General features: G+C 36.7%; 1 protein-coding gene across 2 annotated transcripts in view; it reads right to left on the reverse strand.

Annotated features, from left to right (window-relative positions):
• The window catches only part of LOC149801177 (tRNA ligase complex-associated NAD(P)H dehydrogenase PYROXD1-like), a 63698-nt gene that overhangs the window by 38764 nt on the left and 4669 nt on the right, over positions 1-20265 (reverse strand). For both annotated transcript variants that reach the window (XM_089955208.1, XM_089955209.1), the window contains exons 3-4: positions 16735-16854; positions 2208-2279 (exon numbers count right to left, since the gene is read on the reverse strand). In XM_089955208.1, the coding sequence (XP_089811334.1) occupies positions 2208-2279; positions 16735-16854 (192 nt within the window). The remainder of the gene's footprint in view (positions 1-2207; positions 2280-16734; positions 16855-20265) is intronic.

The following is a 20265-nucleotide window of genomic DNA, read 5'->3' on the forward strand; positions in this document are numbered from 1 at the left end:
TTGTGTCTAAGCAGTGTATATTTAACAGTGCTCTATCTCTAAAAATGCAACCTCCAACCATGACCCTTGTGTCTAAGCAGTGTATATCTAACAGTGCTCTATCTCTAAATATGCCACCTCCAACCATGACCCTTATGTCTAAGCAGTGTATATCTAACAGTGCTCTATCTCTAAATATGCCACCTCCAACCATGACCCTTGTGTCTAAGCAGTGTATATCTAACAATAATAATAATAATAATAATGAGAACTTTGTATAGCGCCTAATATTTAGAAGCGCTAAGCGCTTTACAACATTAAACAACACCTATAAAATAAAAAACGTATAATGACATGATTACAAAAACAAACACCATGAAATTAGAAAACATTAAAAAACATGATGAAAATACTTAAGGTAGGAAACATTATTAGGTCTTTAAGTTTGTTCTCGCAGTCTAAAAATAAGTGAGTTTTAAGAGCCCTCTTGAATGTGACCACTGTGTCTTTGTGTCTAAGTTCAGTGGGCAATTCATTCCACGTTGCTGGGCCCTGGTATGTAAAAGAACGTTGTCCATATGACTTTGTTTTCATAGTGGGAATAATGAGTATACGATTGTCAGAAGAGGAGCGTAAGTATCTTGCTGGTGTGTACACATGGGTGAGGTCGGATAGGTATGTTGGACTAGAGTCTGACAGTGAAACGTAGCACAGAAAACAAATTTTGTGTTTGATTCTGGATCAAATGGATAGCCAGTGTAGGGTACAGAGCAGCAGGGAGGTGTGCTCTGATCGTGGTACTCTAAGTATGATCCGAGCAGCTGTGTTTTGAACTTTTTGAAGTTTCTGGAGCAGATATTGAGATGAACCAGACAGAATTGAGTTACAATAGTCCAGTCTTGAAAGTATATCTTACAAATAATGCTCCTATTTCTACATATGTCAGAACCTCTCACACACACACACACACACACACACTGACCTAATGTTTAAACGCAGTACATCCAACAGTACCCTATCTCTAAATATGCCCCCCCCCAACCATGCCCCCTTAGTGTTTAACATAATTAGACAGTATCCTCCTCTAGACAGATCAAAATACATTGTAAAAACTACATTATTTTCTATCAATTTCTTATATATTTTTAAATTGTAGAATACAATCCATGAATGTATTTTTATATTTTTTTACTATCCAAAACTGATATCCTAAATTTTTTCATCGACCACAGGTCATTTGGTGAAAAAAAATTGTCTTGAAAAGGTGACCCCTATTCTGCAAAACCTACCCCTATCAACAAATGTGATCCTCCTGCCCACCAACCGTGAATACTTTCAAGCCATGTAATATAGGGATTGGATGGACCTTAAATCAGGGGTTGAAAAATCTCTAACAAAAGTCTTTCCACGGAATGGACACTATCTGCTTTAAAGAATTTCCAGGAATCCAAGATAAGTGCATTTTTAGAGCTGATACTCAGAAATATATTTATGCATTTTGTTACTCAGAAATACAAAGTTGAAGCAACTTTTTTTTGTGGAAGGGGAAACAGAACTACAAATCATTAGCAAATTTATCATACCCTCTATCTTGGAGTTCTTTCCCCTGAATACTGTCCAAGCCAGAGTTTCACAAAATTTCTCAAACTGGGATTTTACATTACTCTTTATAATGGTACTTCAGACAATACTAGATTTTTATTGAGACAGCAAAAAGAGCAAAAGGCACTCTTTATTTAAAATTGCTCAACTGGAAATGTTTTTATTCTCTGGAAAAAAGTGAAAAAACAATGCCTAAAAGTTTAGGAAATTCTCGGTTTCTTCTGAAAAAAAGAATATCTTAAAGGCATTTAAAGATTATATTTTCATTCTTAATGCCACTTTAATGTCCAGTAAAACATTAACTGTGCAAAGCATTTAGTCCACTTTCATTCTTCAAAAGCATTTAGTCCATTTTCTTTCTTCAAAAAGTGCCCACTAGATTTAAGTTATAAGGATTAAAAAATTACCCAAAATTCTTCCATGAGCTTTTTGGGAATTCTGTATATTTACATTTTAAAAATCAACTTTTAATCAGACTCACTTCTGTGCTGACACATTATTAAATACACACACACACACACACACACACAGCTGAAAAATAACTTTAAAAATAAAAAAGACAGCATCAATATAAGCTAGGGTGATATGACAAGGCAAAATGAATTTATGTCATGTGGTCCAATTACCTTAGGTTTTCCTCCAGCACATATACAAAGCTTTTGGTACTTGAATTTGCAACCATCATCAGTTCTAAGCATCTGTAAATGTAAAAATACTCAATGATTACCAGCTGTAAATGTAAAAATACTCAATGATTACCAGCTGTACATGTAAAAATACTCAATGATTACCAGCTGTACATGTAAAAATACTCAATGATTACCAGCTGTACATGTAAAAATACTCAATGATTACCAGCTGTACATGTAAAAATACTCAATGATTACACGCTGTAAATGTTGCAGAAAATGACAGGACATGGAACCTAACAGAATAATGTCAGCTGGTAGCAGTGGTAGATTCCCTGATTTCTCTGCTTGCTATTTTGACTGTGGTATGCTGCCATCTAAACTGCTACTGAGGGTGAAATGACAGCTACTGATGAGAGTTCATCCATTCCTAATTCTGGTGACAGTGATCTCACCACTGGATCAAGACTTAACTGACAAAAAGAAGGTAAAGCAAGTTGAAAAGGCAATTTGTGTAGCTTTTTGGACCAGCTGGAGAGAACCAAAAGGTAACAACTGTGGACAAAGGAAAGCACCTCACATCATCAAATTAACTTTGCACATTACTGGAGAACAAGGTAAGAAAGATATTAACCCTTTGATTCCCATATAAAAATCTAACCCTCTCACCTATGCCTCCAATATGATGATTACAACGTCACAGTCTTGCTCCCCAAGAAAATAACATATAACTGTAAGGCCACGTCGTCTTGAAGAAATTACATTCTTGCATTTCTTGATGAGCCTCAAAATAACCTAATCATCTCCACTGCAAGTTAGCATTTACTATCAATGCCTGATTACTGCAAGTTATTATTTGTCCTAATTTTATGATGAAAAAACAGACCAACTTGTGCTTCGAAACTTAAAATATCAATATGTAAATACCAATATGTCTTTAATCACCTGGTGAAAGCATTTTTAAAAAATATTTTTAGTGAAAATTTTCACTGCCATGCTTGTGTTATATTCTATATAATATCAGTCTCAACCACAAGTGAAAAAAAAATAAAAAATAGCCCAACAAATCATATCTTACAAATATACAAGAATATTACAAGTGCATACACAAATATAAAAACCTATCATATCAGTGCACACTGTAACAAAATTTAAATGTGCACAGTCTTATTAAGAAAATCCCCATTGCTAAAATTAGCTACACCCATGTGGCATGAGTGGTACCATTTTGTTCTTGGCTCTATTGTGATTAAGTTGGAGATGTGATCTATTTCGTATAAAGATGGAACTTAAAGCTTCAGTACACCACCAACAAATAGCTAAGGTAATGTTTTATAGGCAACAACAGAAGTAAACATCAAATTTTTGAGGTTATTATGTATTTAGAGCTTGAAAATATTCATAGTTTAGGTGTTACTAATTACAGATTCTTCAAATGCAATTAAATTGTTTTCACAAAAACATTTTCTCAAGTTGTTCTTTCATTAATGATGTGGTTACACATACCAGTTGGTAAATCTATTAGCTAGTCATACATGTGTAAATCTATCTAGTCATACGTGTGTGTGTATATATATATATATATATATATATATATATATTTTCTTCTTCTTTTCATTCTCCATTATCAAATCATGTACACTCACGTAGTAAGCGTTTTACATTTTGGTTGCTTAAATTTGTTTCTGAATGAAGTAAAGCGGATGTTTTGTGGACTGTCACATTCCAGCTGCTTTGGCACATTCCGCGTTAACCTTTTTGATACAATGTTTGAGATTTAGGTTCAGTTCACACCAGAAAGTGTCCTTAAAAATAACATACAAGTGACAAAGGATAAACTGTTTTCTTTAGTTGGCAATAAGAATGGCAAAAAAATATATTTACAGTTTTACATCCTGAATTTCCTCAAAATTTACTTTCTTAGTTCTGCAAATCCGAATTACATGAGCCATGTCATAGATTCTCAATCTTATTACACATTTCGAAACTGTACTGTAATTTCAAATATAAGTGCAATTACATCCTCCTTACTGCCCTCAAAATAAAATAAGCAATACATTCCATAGCGTCTTTTTGATAATTGAAATTGAAAGACTTCATATTATTCCCACATTATGATTTCAAACAATCAATTACAAGAATAAACACATTTGCAGATGTCAACACGCTCTCCCTCGCTTCTTCAATCCGATGTATTTCATGTGGAATTGTCACATATAAATCCAGTCCATAATCATGAAATGTTATAGAATTGAAAAAAATACCAAAATCTGTTCATTCCAGATCAAATGAAAAAGTTGTTGCAATGCGCATTCATTCACAATATGACTCCAAATTTCAATTTTAACTAGACACGCCATTTTCTTTCAAAAGTTATGTCGAGAGCGCAACTAAGTTCAAATTTATCTGGGCGGAGTTATATGCACAGTAATAATGTTGTTATTGTGTAATGATGAATCTGTGGTTGTGTATTTAGTTTGGAATATGCCATACATTCAATTACTTTCTTTCTTGTAGTCTATTTTTCATATAATTAAGCATTAGGTAGAATAAGAAAATGTGCATATAATAAAAAGGTTACTGCATTTGTATGGGAAAATATGAACTCGTTTTGTCGGATGGATATACTGCACTCCTAAGGTCATGCAGTATTTACTTCTAAAAGAACTCGTTCATATTTTCTCATAAAAATGCAGTAACCGATAAATAAATAATGTTGCATTTATTAAGGGACGTTTAGTACTTAAGATTCTTATCGGACACAGGTTCACCTCTGAAACTGCTTATCGCTTTGTATAGCTGTCCCGATAATACAATGAGTATAAAAGATTTAACTCACATTTACAGTCCATAATGTCATTATGTGTTGTTATACATGCTCGTGTCATTTGTAGTACACAGATTTTCAGTTGACTGATGATTGATTGACTGACCAGTGATTGACCGATGGATGATTGACTGGCAGCCAAGTGGAAGAGTGACAGAGTGATATGCTGTATCTCCACTGGATTGTGGGTGTCTTTTAGCCATGGGCTAATTTGAGTTCTGTTATACCCTGGTGGGTGTCTTTTAGCCATGGGCTAATTTGAGTTCTGTTATACCCTGGTGGGTGTCTTTTAGCCATGGGCTAATCTGAGTTCTGTTATACCCTGGTGGGTGTCTTTTAGCCATGGGCTAATTTGAGTTCTGTTATACTCTGGTGGGTGTCTTTTAGCCATGGACTAATTTGAGTTCTGTTACACCATTGTGGATGTCTTTTAGCCATGGCCTAATTTGAGTTCTGTTACACCACTGTGGGTGTCTTTTAGCCATGGGCTAATTTTGGGTTCTGTTATACCATTGTGGGTGTCTTTTAGCCATGGGCTAATTTGAGATCTGTTATACCCAGTGTGCTGCTGATGGAGAGGACATTGGCCAGAAGAAGCTTCCTGGTTAACAGAGACCTAAGGTTGAATGGATCTTTAGGCAGACTAGGAGGGGCAGACCACTGGTGGTGGCTCCTCAACCTCCCAACATAGCGTTGGGACTGAGAAGATATTTCACATTTCATTATTTGAATTGAAAATTCATACATTTCATTATATGAGTGAAACGCAACAATTTACTATCTGAGTAAAGCATATCATATGTCATTGAACCCTATCATGTATTATTATTTGTGTGAAAATTGTTGATGTCTATGTGAATCATTTTATTTCATTGTGTGAAGTCACTTTGAATCATAAATCTTTGTACTATTTAAAGTTCTTTTCTTACATTGCATTACAATAACAGGTTCATGCATATTAAGTTAACTGTCCAACATTTGGATCTTGTGTGCACATGAATTGAACATAATCTTTTCCATCGACTCATTCATAAATAAACATTGTATTCTGGTTATCATCATTGGTGTTCTTCATCATAATCCAACCCCAACTCGGTTATCTTGTTACAACAAAATGATGCAGCCAAATTTGGTTTCCTTTTGTCTCTTTTCTCCATGTTTGGTACAGTATTTGCAGATGGATTTTTTCCTTTAAGAGTCTGTAGTCTGTGTGTCTCAATATTGACCTGTGTCACTAGGGCCACAGATTTTAGCTGCATGGCAACCTTCCTGCACTCAAAATTTCCTATTGGCAGTTTGGCCAAATTGATAAGAAAATCCAACTTTCTGAATCTTCTTTCCTCACTCTCAGGATGACACTCCACCAATGTTATAAAGGAACTGATTATGCATATGTTAACAATGAAGTGGAACATATATTTCCACCATTTCTTTGATGCTCATCCAACCAGATATTTGGTCACGAGTTGGTTCCATGTGTCAACCCATTGGTTGTACTTTTGGTAGTTTGTGACTGCCCTTGGATGGTTCACCAGTCGTACTGTCCCATCTTACTGTTTCTGGTTGGCAATATCAATGATGGCTGGATCTGCTGCTGTGAATAGGACTGACTGGTTCCTTGTCCTATCACAGTCCTGTCTGATTAAAGGGTCTCCTTATTCCATGTATGGTGGATATTTAAATTTCCTTTATGTTTTTTTTTTCTCATGGTGCCACTAGCATATATACCATGTCTCAATAAACTTCATACCAGTCTGATGGATGTGAAAAAGTTTTCAAAAGTATACATGATAAAATTTTCTTCTCAGTGGTTTTGTAAGCCTTTGGACAACTCAATACCCTTCATGCTGTTATTCACTTGATCTGTCTCTTCCTTCCCTTGGTAAAACTCAAAATGGTTGCAGAAACCAGAGAAACTATCACAGCGCATCCATACTTTCAGGCCCCACTTAAGTGGCTTCGATGGAAGACACTGCTTGGCCTTGTGTCATCCGTTCAATGCAATCATACCTGTAAAGTGCATTATCTTCTTGATGAATTATTTAATGAATTTTTGTATGAAATTATAATCTAAACTTTCAACAGGATCAATTACTGAAAAGCTAAGTTGTTTTTTATTATGAAATTTGTATGCATGCATGTATTTATGTTTATTTCGTCCTTCTAAGGTCTCTATATATGTGTATGCATGCATGTATGTGTATTTCTTCCTTCTAATGTCTCTATATGTTTGTATGCATGCATGTATGTATGTGTATTTCTTCCTTCTAATGTCTCTATATGTGTGTATGCATGCATGTATGTATGTGCATTTCTTCCTTATATGTGTGTATGCATGCATGTATTGTGTATTTCTTCCTTCTAAGGTCTCTGTGCGAGAGTGTATCTGCTTTGCAATTAACTTTTTTAAAGAAATATATTATTTGTAATAAATGTGGAACAATTTAACAACTTTCATCAATGGTTTGAAGTTGGTGAGGTTTCTATGTCTTCTCAATGTTGGTCAGAACTTCATCCAGTACTGGATGTATTTTGTAAAGTTTGTCATGGTTAGGGTGATCTGCAGAAAAATCTATGTTGTATCATTAAGGTGTATGTACTGGAGTAGTTTTTCAAACCTTCTGCGTTGCATTACACCTTTGATTCCTTCATTGAAGAGAAACTTGTTATCTGATCAATAATAACTAGTGTCAGGAGCCTGAATGATCCCCATAAAGATCAACATGCCTAGAAAGATCAACGTGCCTAGAAAGATCAACATGCCTAGAAAGATCAACGTGCCTAGAAAGATCAACATCCCCATAAAGATCAACATGCCTAGAAAGATCAACGTGCCTAGAAAGATCAACGTGCCTAGAAAGATCAACATCCCCATAGAGATCAACGTGCTTAGAAAGATCAACATCCCTAGAAAGATCAACGTGCCTAGAAAGATCAACATCCCCATAAAGATCAACGTGCCTAGAAAGATCAACATCCCTAGAAAGATCAACGTGCCTAGAAAGATCAACATCCCCATAAAGATCAACATGCCTAGAAAGATCAACATCCCCATAAAGATCAACGTGCCCAGAAAGATCAACGTGCCTAGAAAGATCAACATCCCCATAAAGATCAACGTGCCTAGAAAGATCAATGTGCCTAGAAAGATCAACATCCCCATAAAGACCAACGTGCCTAGAAAGATCAACGTGCCTAGAAAGATCAACATGCCTAGAAAGATCAATGTGCCTAGAAAGATCAACATGCCTAGAAAGATCAACATCCCCATAAAGATCAATGTGCCTAGAAAGATCAACATCCCCATAAAGATCAACGTGCCTAGAAAGATCAACATCCCCATAAAGATCAACGTGCCTAGAAAGATAAACATCCCAATAAAGATCAACGTGCCTAGAAAGATCAACGTGCCTAGAAAGATCAACATCCCCATAAAGATCAACGTGCCTAGAAAGATCAACGTGCCTAGAAAGCCAGCCATCTCAGGCACAGTGGTGTCCGTCCAGTTTGGACCATTAGTTTCATGATCCTCCTGTTGTTAAGCTGTATTTGTTTCTGTTAATATCTTTTCAAACACTCCGACTGGAAAACATACATGGAAATAGTCTAGTTCTGGTTTCCTGCAAGTTATATGATGGTCCTGACTGGTGAGTAAAAAGACTTCTGGTTTTAACCAGCTTTAACCAGTTTTAACCGGGTCCATCCAGATCAACCCGGTTCCATCTGACAGTAGTCCAGTGAATGAAAAATACTATGTCACAGAAGTCATTGAATGGATAATACCATGATGTTGTAGTCTAGTGAATGGATATTACAATGTCACAGTAGTCCATTGAATGGATATTACAATGTCACAGTAGTCCAATGAATGGATTATACAATGTCACAGTAGTCCAGTGAATGGATAATACTATGTCACAGTAGTCCAGTGAATGGATAATACTATGTCACAGTAGTCCAGTGAATGGATAATACTATGTCACAGTAGTCCAATGAATGGATTATACAATGTCACAGTAGTCCAGTGAATGGATAATACTATGTCACAGTAGTCCAGTGAATGGATAATGCCATGTCACAGTAGTCCAGTGAATGGATAATGCCATGTCACAGTAGTCCAGTGAATGAATAATACTATGTCACAGTAGTCCAGTGAATGGATAATGCCATGTCACAGTAGTCCAGTGAATTTGGCTTATCATCATCAGTATCACTTGAGTCTGATGACATTTCAATGTCAATATCTAACAACAAAATGTCAAACCCTTGTCATAAATGGCATCATTATTTATAAAATCTGGTATTTTGTCAGAACTGAATCCAGACAAAACCATTTTCGCTTCAAGATAAACCAATGTGATTAACAGACGAGGATGAAATCATCATGACAAAATCAGGGAATTCACTACGTATAATAAAAATTTCACTTCCGGTATTGTCTGTTGTAATGATTTGACTGACATTTTGATAATGAAGAAATGGAAGATATTAACAACATAAACATTCTTAATTTTGTTATTTTATTTCATATGACCCACAATTATGGCCAATTAAGTGTTTTAAACACCTTAAAGCTCCATTATACATAAAAAGACTTGGTGTATTTGTCGTGCATTCTAAAAATATGATTTTTAACATAAAGAACACAATGTCATAATGAACTGATACTCCTAATGTAAGCTAAAACATCATATTTTGAGACCCTTACTCTTATAGGTAACTTACGCATGTTGAAAAGGCCATAATATGTCCACTGAACTGAGGTGTTACCATCGTCAGATGCCATTTTGGATCTGCTGTTGGAAAACCCCACTAAGTATAATTGTTTGGTTAAATTAAGATTTATAATCTTAGGAAATATGTCATTAAAACCAGATGTTACTGAAGATGATATATTAGTTTGCACCAACGTTTGATTATCTCATGGCAAATCAACAATTAACTGGAAGATATTACCTAACCATAATATATACCATTTGTAGAAGTGCACAGAGGGCAAAGGTAAAAGCACAGTTATATGTAGATGGAGGGCAAGGGTAAAAGCAGTTATGTGTAGAAGGAGGGCAAAGGTAAAAGCACAGTTATGTGTAGAAGGAGGGCAAAGGTAAAAGCACAGTTATGTGTAGAAGGAGGGCAAGGGTAAAAGCAGTCATGTGTAGATGGAGGGCAAAGGTAAAAGCACAGTTATGTGCAGATGGAGGACAAAGGTAAAAGCACAGTCATGTGTAGAAGGAGGGCAAGGGTAAAAGCACAGTTATGTGTAGAAGGAGGGCAAAGGTAAAAGCACAGTTATGTGTAGATGGAGGGCAAAGGTAAAAACAGTTATGTGTAGACGGAGGGCAAGGGTAAAAGCACAGTTATGTGTAGAAGGAGGGCAAAGGTAAAAGCACAGTTATATGTAGATGGAGGGCAAAGGTAAAAGCACAGTTATGTGTAGAAGGAGGGCAAAGGTAAAAGCAGTTATGTGTAGAAGGAGGGCAAAGGTAAAAGTACAGTTATGTGTAGAAGGAGGGCAAAGGTAAAAGCACAGTTATGTGTAGATGGAGGGCAAAGGTAAAAACAGTTATATGTAGATGGAGGGCAAGGGTAAAAGCACAGTTATATGTAGATGGAGGGCAAAAAGGTAAAAGCACAGTTATATGTAGATGGAGGGCAAAAAGGTAAAAGCACAGTTATGTGTAGAAGGAGGGCAAGGGTAAAAGCAGTTATGTGTAGATGGAGGGCAAAGGTAAAAGCACAGTTATGTGTAGAAGGAGGGCATGGGTAAAAGCACAGTTATATGTAGATGGAGGGCAAAGATAAAAGCAGTTATATGTAGATGGAGGACAAAAAGGTAAAAGCACAGTTATGTGTAGAAGGAGGGCAAAGGTAAAAGCAGTTATGTGTAGAAGGAGGGCAAAGGTAAAAGTACAGTTATGTGTAGAAGGAGGGCAAAGGTAAAAGCACAGTTATGTGTAGATTTAGGGCAAAGGTAAAAACAGTTATATGTAGATGGAGGGCAAAGGTAAAAGCACAGTTATATGTAGATGGAGGGCAAAAAGGTAAAAGCACAGTTATGTGTAGATGGAGGGCAAAAAGGTAAAAGCACAGTTATGTGCAGAAGGAGGGCAAGGGTAAAAGCAGTTATGTGTAGATGAAGGGCAAAGGTAAAAGCACAGTTATGTGTAGAAGGAGGGCAAGGGTAAAAGCACAGTTATGTGTAGAAGGAGGGCAAAGGTAAAAGCACAGTTATATCTAGATGGAGGGCAAAGGTAAAAGCACAGTTATGTGTAGAAGGAGGGCAAAGGTAAAAGCAGTTATGTGTAGAAGGAGGGCAAAGGTAAAAGCACAGTTATGTGTAGATGGAGGGCAAAGGTAAAAACAGTTATATGTAGATGGAGGGCAAGGGTAAAAGCACAGTTATATGTAGATGGAGGGCAAAAAGGTAAAAGCACAGTTATATGTAGATGGAGGGCAAAAAGGTAAAAGCACAGTTATGTGTAGAAGGAGGGCAAGGGTAAAAGCAGTTATGTGTAGATGGAGGGCAAAGGTAAAAGCACAGTTATGTGTAGAAGGAGGGCATGGGTAAAAGCACAGTTATATGTAGATGGAGGGCAAAGATAAAAGCAGTTATATGTAGATGGAGGGCAAAAAGATAAAAGCACAGTTATGTGTAGAAGGAGGGCAAAGGTAAAAGCACAGTTATGTGTAGATGGAGGGCAAAGGTAAAAACAGTTATGTGTAGATGGAGGGCAAGGGTAAAAGTACAGTTATGTGTAGAAGGAGGGCAAAGGTAAAAGCACAGTTATATGTAGATGGAGGGCAAAGGTAAAAGTACAGTTATGTGTAGAAGGAGGGCAAAGGTAAAAGCAGTTATGTGTAGAAGGAGGGCAAAGGTAAAAGTACAGTTATGTGTAGAAGGAGGGCAAAGGTAAAAGCACAGTTATGTGTAGATTTAGGGCAAAGGTAAAAACAGTTATATGTAGATGGAGGGCAAGGGTAAAAGCACAGTTATATGTAGATGGAGGGCAAAAAGGTAAAAGCACAGTTATATGTAGATGGAGGGCAAAAAGGTAAAAGCACAGTTATGTGCAGAAGGAGGGCAAGGGTAAAAGCAGTTATGTGTAGATGAAGGGCAAAGGTAAAAGCACAGTTATGTGTAGAAGGAGGGCAAGAGTAAAAGCACAGTTATATGTAGATGGAGGGCAAAGATAAAAGCAGTTATATGTAGATGGAGGGCAAAAAGGTAAAAACACAGTTATGTGTAGAAGGAGGGCAAGGGTAAAAGCAGTTATGTGTAGATGATGGGCAAAGGTAAAAGCACAGTTATGTGTAGATGGAGGGCAAAGGTAAAAGCGCAGTTATGTGTAGATGGAGGGCAAAGGTAAAAGCACAGTTATGTGTAGGAGGAGGGCAAAGGTAAAAGCACAGTTATATGTAGATGGAGGGCAAAGGTAAAAGCACAGTTATGTGTAGATAGAGGACAAAGGTAAAAGCACAGTTATGTGTAGAAGGAGGGCAAAGGTAAAAGCACAGTTATATGTAGATGTAGAAGGAGGGCAAAGGTAAAAGCACAGTTATATGTAGATGTAGAAGGAGGGCAAGGGTAAAAGCAGTTATGTGTAGATGGAGGGCAAAGGTAAAAGCACAGTTAGATGTAGATGGATGGCAAAGGTAAAAGCACAGTTATGTGTAGATAGAGGACAAAGGTAAAAGCACAGTTATGTGTAGAAGGAGGGCAAAGGTAAAACACACAGTTATATGTAGATGGAGGGCAAAGGTAAAAGCACAGTTATATGTAGATGGAGGGCAAAGGTAAAAGCACAGTTATATGTAGATGGAGTGCAAAGGTAAAAGCACAGTTATGTGTAGAAGGAGGGCAAAGGTAAAAGCACAGTTATGTGTAGATGGAGGGCAAGGGTAAAAGCACAGTTATGTGTAGATGGAGGGCAAAGGTAAAAGCACAGTTATGTGTAGATAGAGGACAAAGGTAAAAGCACAGTAATGTGTAGATGGAGGGCAAAGGTAAAAGCACAGTTATATGTAGATGGAGGGCAAAGGTAAAAGCATAGTTATGTGTAGAAGGAGGGCAAAGGTAAAAGCACAGTTATATGTAGATGGAGGGCAAAGGTAAAAGCACAGTTATGTGTAGAAGGAGGGCAAGGGTAAAAGCACAGTTATGTGTAGATGGAGGGCAAAGGTAAAAACAGTTATGTGTAGATGGAGGGCAAAGGTAAAAACAGTTATGTGTAGATGGAGGGCAAGGGTAAAAGCAGTTATGTATAGATGGAGGGCAAAGGTAAAAGCACAGTTATATGTAGATGGAGGGCAAAGGTAAAAGCACAGTTATGTGTAGATGGAGGGCAACGGTAAAAGCACAGTTATGTGTAGATGGAGGGCAAGGTAAAAGCAGTTATGTGTAGAAGGAGGGCAAAGGTAAAAGTACAGTTATGTGTAGATGGAGGGCAAAGGTAAAAGCACAGTTATGTGTAGATAGAGGACAAAGGTAAAAGCACAGTAATGTGTAGATGGAGGGCAAAGGTAAAAGCACAGTTATATGTAGATGGAGGGCAAAAAGGTAAAAGCACAGTTATATGTAGATGGAGGGCAAAAAGGTAAAAGCACAGTTATGTGCAGAAGGAGGGCAAGGGTAAAAGCAGTTATGTGTAGATGAAGGGCAAAGGTAAAAGCACAGTTATGTGTAGAAGGAGGGCAAGGGTAAAAGCACAGTTATATGTAGATGGAGGGCAAAGATAAAAGCAGTTATATGTAGATGGAGGGCAAAAAGGTAAAAACACAGTTATGTGTAGAAGGAGGGCAAGGGTAAAAGCAGTTATGTGTAGATGGAGGGCAAAGGTAAAAGTACAGTTATGTGTAGATGGAGGGCAAAGGTAAAAGCAGTTATGTGTAGAAGGAGGGCAAGGGTAAAAGCACAGTTATGAGTAGAAGGAGGACAAGGGTAAAAGCAGTTATGTGTAGATGGAGGGCAAAGGTAAAGCGCAGTTATGTGTAGATGGAGGGCAAAGGTAAAAGCACAGTTATGTGTAGGAGGAGGGCAAAGGTAAAAGCACAGTTATATGTAGATGGAGGGCAAAGGTAAAAGCACAGTTATGTGTAGATAGAGGACAAAGGTAAAAACACAGTTATGTGTAGAAGGAGGGCAAGGGTAAAAGCAGTTATATGTAGATGGAGGGCAAAGGTAAAAGCATAGTTATGTGTAGATGGAGGGCAAAGGTAAAAGCAGTTATGTGTAGAAGGAGGGCAAGGGTAAAAGCACAGTTATGAGTAGAAGGAGGACAAGGGTAAAAGCAGTTATGTGTAGATGGAGGGCAAAGGTAAAGCGCAGTTATGTGTAGATGGAGGGCAAAGGTAAAAGCACAGTTATGTGTAGGAGGAGGGCAAAGGTAAAAGCACAGTTATATGTAGATGGAGGGCAAAGGTAAAAGCACAGTTATGTGTAGATAGAGGACAAAGGTAAAAGCACAGTTATGTGTAGAAGGAGGGCAAAGGTAAAAGCACAGTTATATGTAGATGTAGAAGGAGGGCAAAGGTAAAAGCACAGTTATATGTAGATGTAGAAGGAGGGCAAGGGTAAAAGCAGTTATGTGTAGATGGAGGGCAAAGGTAAAAGCACAGTTAGATGTAGATGGATGGCAAAGGTAAAAGCACAGTTATGTGTAGATAGAGGAAAAAGGTAAAAGCACAGTTATGTGTAGAAGGAGGGCAAAGGTAAAAACACAGTTATATGTAGATGGAGGGCAAAGGTAAAAGCACAGTTATATGTAGATGGAGGGCAAAGGTAAAAGCACAGTTATATGTAGATGGAGTGCAAAGGTAAAAGCACAGTTATGTGTAGAAGGAGGGCAAAGGTAAAAGCACAGTTATGTGTAGATGGAGGGCAAGGGTAAAAGCACAGTTATGTGTAGATGGAGGGCAAAGGTAAAAGCACAGTTATGTGTAGATAGAGGGCAAAGGTAAAAGCACAGTTATGTGTAGAAGGAGGGCAAAGGTAAAAGCACAGTTGTGTAGATGGAGGGCAAGGGTAAAAGCACAGTTATGTGTAGATGGAGGGCAAAGGTAAAAGCACAGTTATGTGTAGATAGAGGACAAAGGTAAAAGCACAGTAATGTGTAGATGGAGGGCAAAGGTAAAAGCACAGTTATATGTAGATGGAGGGCAAAGGTAAAAGCACAGTTATGTGTAGAAGGAGGGCAAAGGTAAAAGCACAGTTATATGTAGATGGAGGGCAAAGGTAAAAGCACAGTTATGTGTAGAAGGAGGGCAAGGGTAAAAGCACAGTTATGTGTAGATGGAGGGCAAAGGTAAAAACAGTTATGTGTAGATGGAGGGCAAAGGTAAAAACAGTTATGTGTAGATGGAGGGCAAGGGTAAAAGCAGTTATGTATAGATGGAGGGCAAAGGTAAAAGCACAGTTATATGTAGATGGAGGGCAAAGGTAAAAGCACAGTTATGTGTAGATGGAGGGCAACGGTAAAAGCACAGTTATGTGTAGATGGAGGGAAAAGGTAAAAGCAGTTATGTGTAGAAGGAGGGCAAAGGTAAAAGTACAGTTATGTGTAGATGGAGGGCAAAGGTAAAAGCACAGTTATGTGTAGATGGAGAGCAAAGGTAAAAGCACAGTTATATGTAGATGGAGGGCAAACGTAAAAGCACAGTTATATATAGATGGAGGGCAAAGGTAAAAGCACAGTTATATGTAGATGGAGGGCAAAGGTAAAAGCACAGTTATGTGTAGAAGGAGGGCAAAGGTAAAAGCACAGTTATATGTAGATGGAGGGCAAAGGTAAAAGCACAGTTATGTGTAGAAGGAGGGCAAGGGTAAAAGCACAGTTATGTGTAGATGGAGGGCAAAGGTAAAAACAGTTATGTGTAGATGGAGGGCAAAGGTAAAAACAGTTATGTGTAGATGGAGGGCAAGGGTAAAAGCAGTTATGTATAGATGGAGGGCAAAGGTAAAAGCACAGTTATATGTAGATGGAGGGCAAAGGTAAAAGCACAGTTATGTGTAGATGGAGGGCAACGGTAAAAGCACAGTTATGTGTAGATGGAGGGAAAAGGTAAAAGCAGTTATGTGTAGAAGGAGGGCAAAGGTAAAAGTACAGTTATGTGTAGATGGAGGGCAAAGGTAAAAGCACAGTTATGTGTAGATGGAGAGCAAAGGTAAAAGCACAGTTATATGTAGATGGAGGGCAAACGTAAAAGCACAGTTATATATAGATGGAGGGCAAAGGTAAAAGCACAGTTATATGTAGATGGAGGGCAAATGTAAAAGCACAGTTATATGTAGATGTAGGGCAAGGGTAAAAGCACAGTTATATGCAGATGGAGTGCAAAGATAAAAGCAAAGTTATGTGTAGAAGGAGGGCAAAGCTCAAAGCACAGTTATATGTAGAAGGAGGGCAAAGGTAAAAGCACAGTTATGTGTAGATGGAGGGCAAAGGTAAAAGCACAATTATATGTAGATGGGGAACAAAGGTAAATGCTTAGAAGAGTGTACCTGGGGAAAAAAGGGTTCAAATAAACAAAAAGTTGTATATTATTTCCTGAAATGAAATTTTTTCTCATATATTCAATGATTTTCATATATTATTTCCTTACACGGCTAATACCAAATAAGACATACGGGGAGACTGGGGCAATCATTTTCTATGTATGACATGGGTTTCTGTATTAAGTGTTTTTAGATTCAACACTCACATGGTTTTTGGCATCAAGAGAGACTATTGTCTTCTGCAACACCTGTACATTGGGGCAGTCATTTTGTATGTATGACATGGGTTTCTCCTGCACATCAAAGGACTCAAGGGTTTTAGACACCTGTAAATAAATAGAACAGCCATGTAAATAATTCTTGAACAATCAAAATACATGGTACATGCAGTCTATTCACACCAATGTGACAGTTTCAGGCTGGTTCTATTCACACCAATGTGACAGTTTCAGACTGGTTCTATGAAGTCAGTCATCATGCGAATTTTATGCTGATACTATAATATTGTGAGAATTTAGCATGTTTACAGCAGTGTTACATCTATGGGCAGGGGGTCTTGTCACTGTGACGAGCATGTTTACAGCAGTGTTACATCTATGGGCAGGGGGTCTTGTCACTGTGTGATGAGCATGTTTACAGCAGTGTTACATCTATGGGCAGGGGGTCTTGTCACTGTGTGATGAGCATGTTTTAAGAACAATTAGCAATGAGATCTGCTAGAAGTGAATACAACCAACTTTCATATTATAAATATCTGTATCTGTTGTACAATTTTCCTACTGTTTATTTGTTTTGAGTCTGTTGTTGGGAATTGTTTCCCTCAGTGTTATTTCTCAATCTAATGTGGTTTTGACCTCACTGTGGTGACCTTATTAGGGTACACTTGCAGGTCATTTCTAGTAATGATTCTCACTTCCAAAATTTCAAAACATTTGTAGAAGACATTGTTTTTGTATTTCTTCACATAGAAATTGTGTTCTGTGTGAGGTAATTATTATTCAATGAATATTTATTAAGTTACTGCAAAACATATTGTTCTTCATTGAATATTCCTATTTTCTTCAATATATTCATTAGTGGGGGTTAGATTTTCTACGGTGGTTTTCCACAGAATTCTGTAGGAATTGTGCAAGCCTTAGGGGAAACCAGAGGCTTGTTGGAATCAGAAGTAATGGTAAAATGTTTATCTTAGAACCATCCCCATTTTAGGTAAGAAATCAAAATGATAGGTGCATAAATATATTAAATTTACTGTCATTTCAACTTGTACTAAATAAAACTGATTTGATTAGAGTCTATTTCAGATAAGGGATAGGGAAGTAGTAAGTAAAATCTTTGCACAGAAATTATTTCTTTATCATTAAAAGCATACAGCTTTAATATTTATAGACCAAAGACTGAAATGAAGTTTAATTGCCCACACGAAGGTTTAATGATCTGAAATTTTCATTAAAATGCCATTACAATATTTATTTCAACTGGTGTAACTGAGATTTTAGTTATCATCCCAAGTTTTATTTTGCTTATTTTACTGTGGTATTCACCACCGTGCCAGTATCATTAAATAAGCTGATAATTTAAATTACTGTAATTCTTAAGCTCATTGTTAAGTTAAATATTTACATCTGTTATTGTTGAGCTTGATTATGTTATTTCTGCAATAAACTGAGTCTTGTTTTTCAATTAATTATTAATTAATACATATGCACACACACATTCATTTTTTGCAATACAGTTATAGATAACTACATAAATTCACAATGTTGAGAGTCACTTATACACACACTACCAAAGGACATCACAATATGTTTATTCAATGACATTATTATATTCCATACACTTTTCAAGTTTGCAAATAAAGCAAATTAATGAAGCAATTGAATACAGATGGAAATTTGTATTTGATATTTGCATATATGTATTTACTATATACACTGGGACATGATAAAATAATTATATTTTTCCTGTCCAAGAACTTGTGGTGAAACTTTTTTCACCCAGGTCATATGCCCCAAGACTTATAAAACAAAATAAATTTGTGTTGAATTTGTGACCCACCCACCCCACTACATGTTGCAATGAAATAAACAAAACGCTCATATGATAATAAAATAAAAGAAACTTACCTTGTATTGTTATTATTTATTCCTCTTTTTTCATTATAAGCATTAAAGTAAAAAGTATATCCACAAACTCCATATATAAGCGAAGGCATCCATACTGTAGTGTGTATCGCATATGTCAGATAACACATGACACATCCATACTGTAGTGTGTATCGCATATGTCAGATAACACATGACACATTGTTCACTGATGTGCACATAGAGAAACAAATCATGTCTGGTTGTACTCAAAGGTTTGATTATTGCATCAAAGTGAAAACTGGATCAAACAAAATTGCAAATGCGAGAGTGAGAGAGGGAAATATCAACCTATTGCTTTATGGCACCTGCCACTCACACATCACATGGTATGTATGCCAAGATTCTATTATATCCAGGTTAACTATATGACCTTAGTTTGCAAATAAAATACATTCAGTGTGAGTGCAAATGACAATCTTTTAACTATCATGGGTTACAAAAATTATTATTATTAAAGAAAGTTATTGCTGTGTATACTATTTACCCTGCAAATGTCAATGCATGTTTAAATCAATTAAGATTACAGATGACTGGCAAACAGAAGCCCAGGTGGTGAATAAACACAACTAGCAGTGAGCAATAAACTCATTGTTTGAACTTACCTACAGGATATCAAATACAAAGATTATTTTATTACAAAGCAAGCTGACCTTGGAAGCCAACTTTGGAATTTTTTAAGTGTGATGATTTATATATATATATATATATATATATATATATATATATATATATATATATATATATATATATATATATATATATATATATATATATAAAATCGGCCTACATGGGAAGCCAACTTTGGTTTCTTTTTACCAGTATTCACAGGAAGTTTGAAAATAAATTGAAAGAATTCACAGTTTTTAAAGCAACACAACTGTGTACAGATATCGATGCATCGATGACCCAGCATCTCCCAAAAGATTTGGAGGAGCAAATAAAGTCATTTGATTAATTCATGAAGGCCAGAAGAGATGATTATTTTGCCAACAATATGATTATTAACATGGGTGAAACTCCAGCATACTTTGCTCTCATACCTGGACGGACTGTTGATAAGAAGGCAGTTCAAAGTGTGGTATAGAAGAAAATCTTACTTTAGCCCTTGTAGTTTTAACTTCAGGAGATGTGTTGCCTCCAGTGATAATTTTTCACAGCATAAGGAAGCTAAAAAGTGTTCATGCACCAAAAGTATCAATTGTATGTACGCAGGCAAAGGGTTGGGTTGAGAAGATGATGATGCTGCAGTAAATTAAAGAATTCTATCTCAAGTACACAGTTTATTATTTTTTAAAAATAAAATTTAAGTCTTAGTTCATTTTCTGACAGGTAAACCGTAATTTTCAAATGAATTAAAAGGTGTCCCACAACTTACAACATGAAAAAAATGTAGTGTTCCAAAACATACATTGCTAAAAAAAATTACTTGAAAAATTAATTTATGGTGTCCCAACAAATACGGTATATCAACTAATAATCATGACTTAGAGATAACAGGCCTAATTTTGAACTTTCAACTCATGATGCTGCGCACAAGCAAACCTCAAGTAAACTAGACTCTCCCTCCTTGTCTCTCTTGGAATATAACCA

This window comes from Sinohyriopsis cumingii, chromosome 4 (assembly GCF_028554795.1).
Source record: "Sinohyriopsis cumingii isolate HCF-2022 chromosome 4, ASM2855479v2, whole genome shotgun sequence".
NCBI lineage: Eukaryota > Metazoa > Mollusca > Bivalvia > Unionida > Unionidae > Sinohyriopsis > Sinohyriopsis cumingii.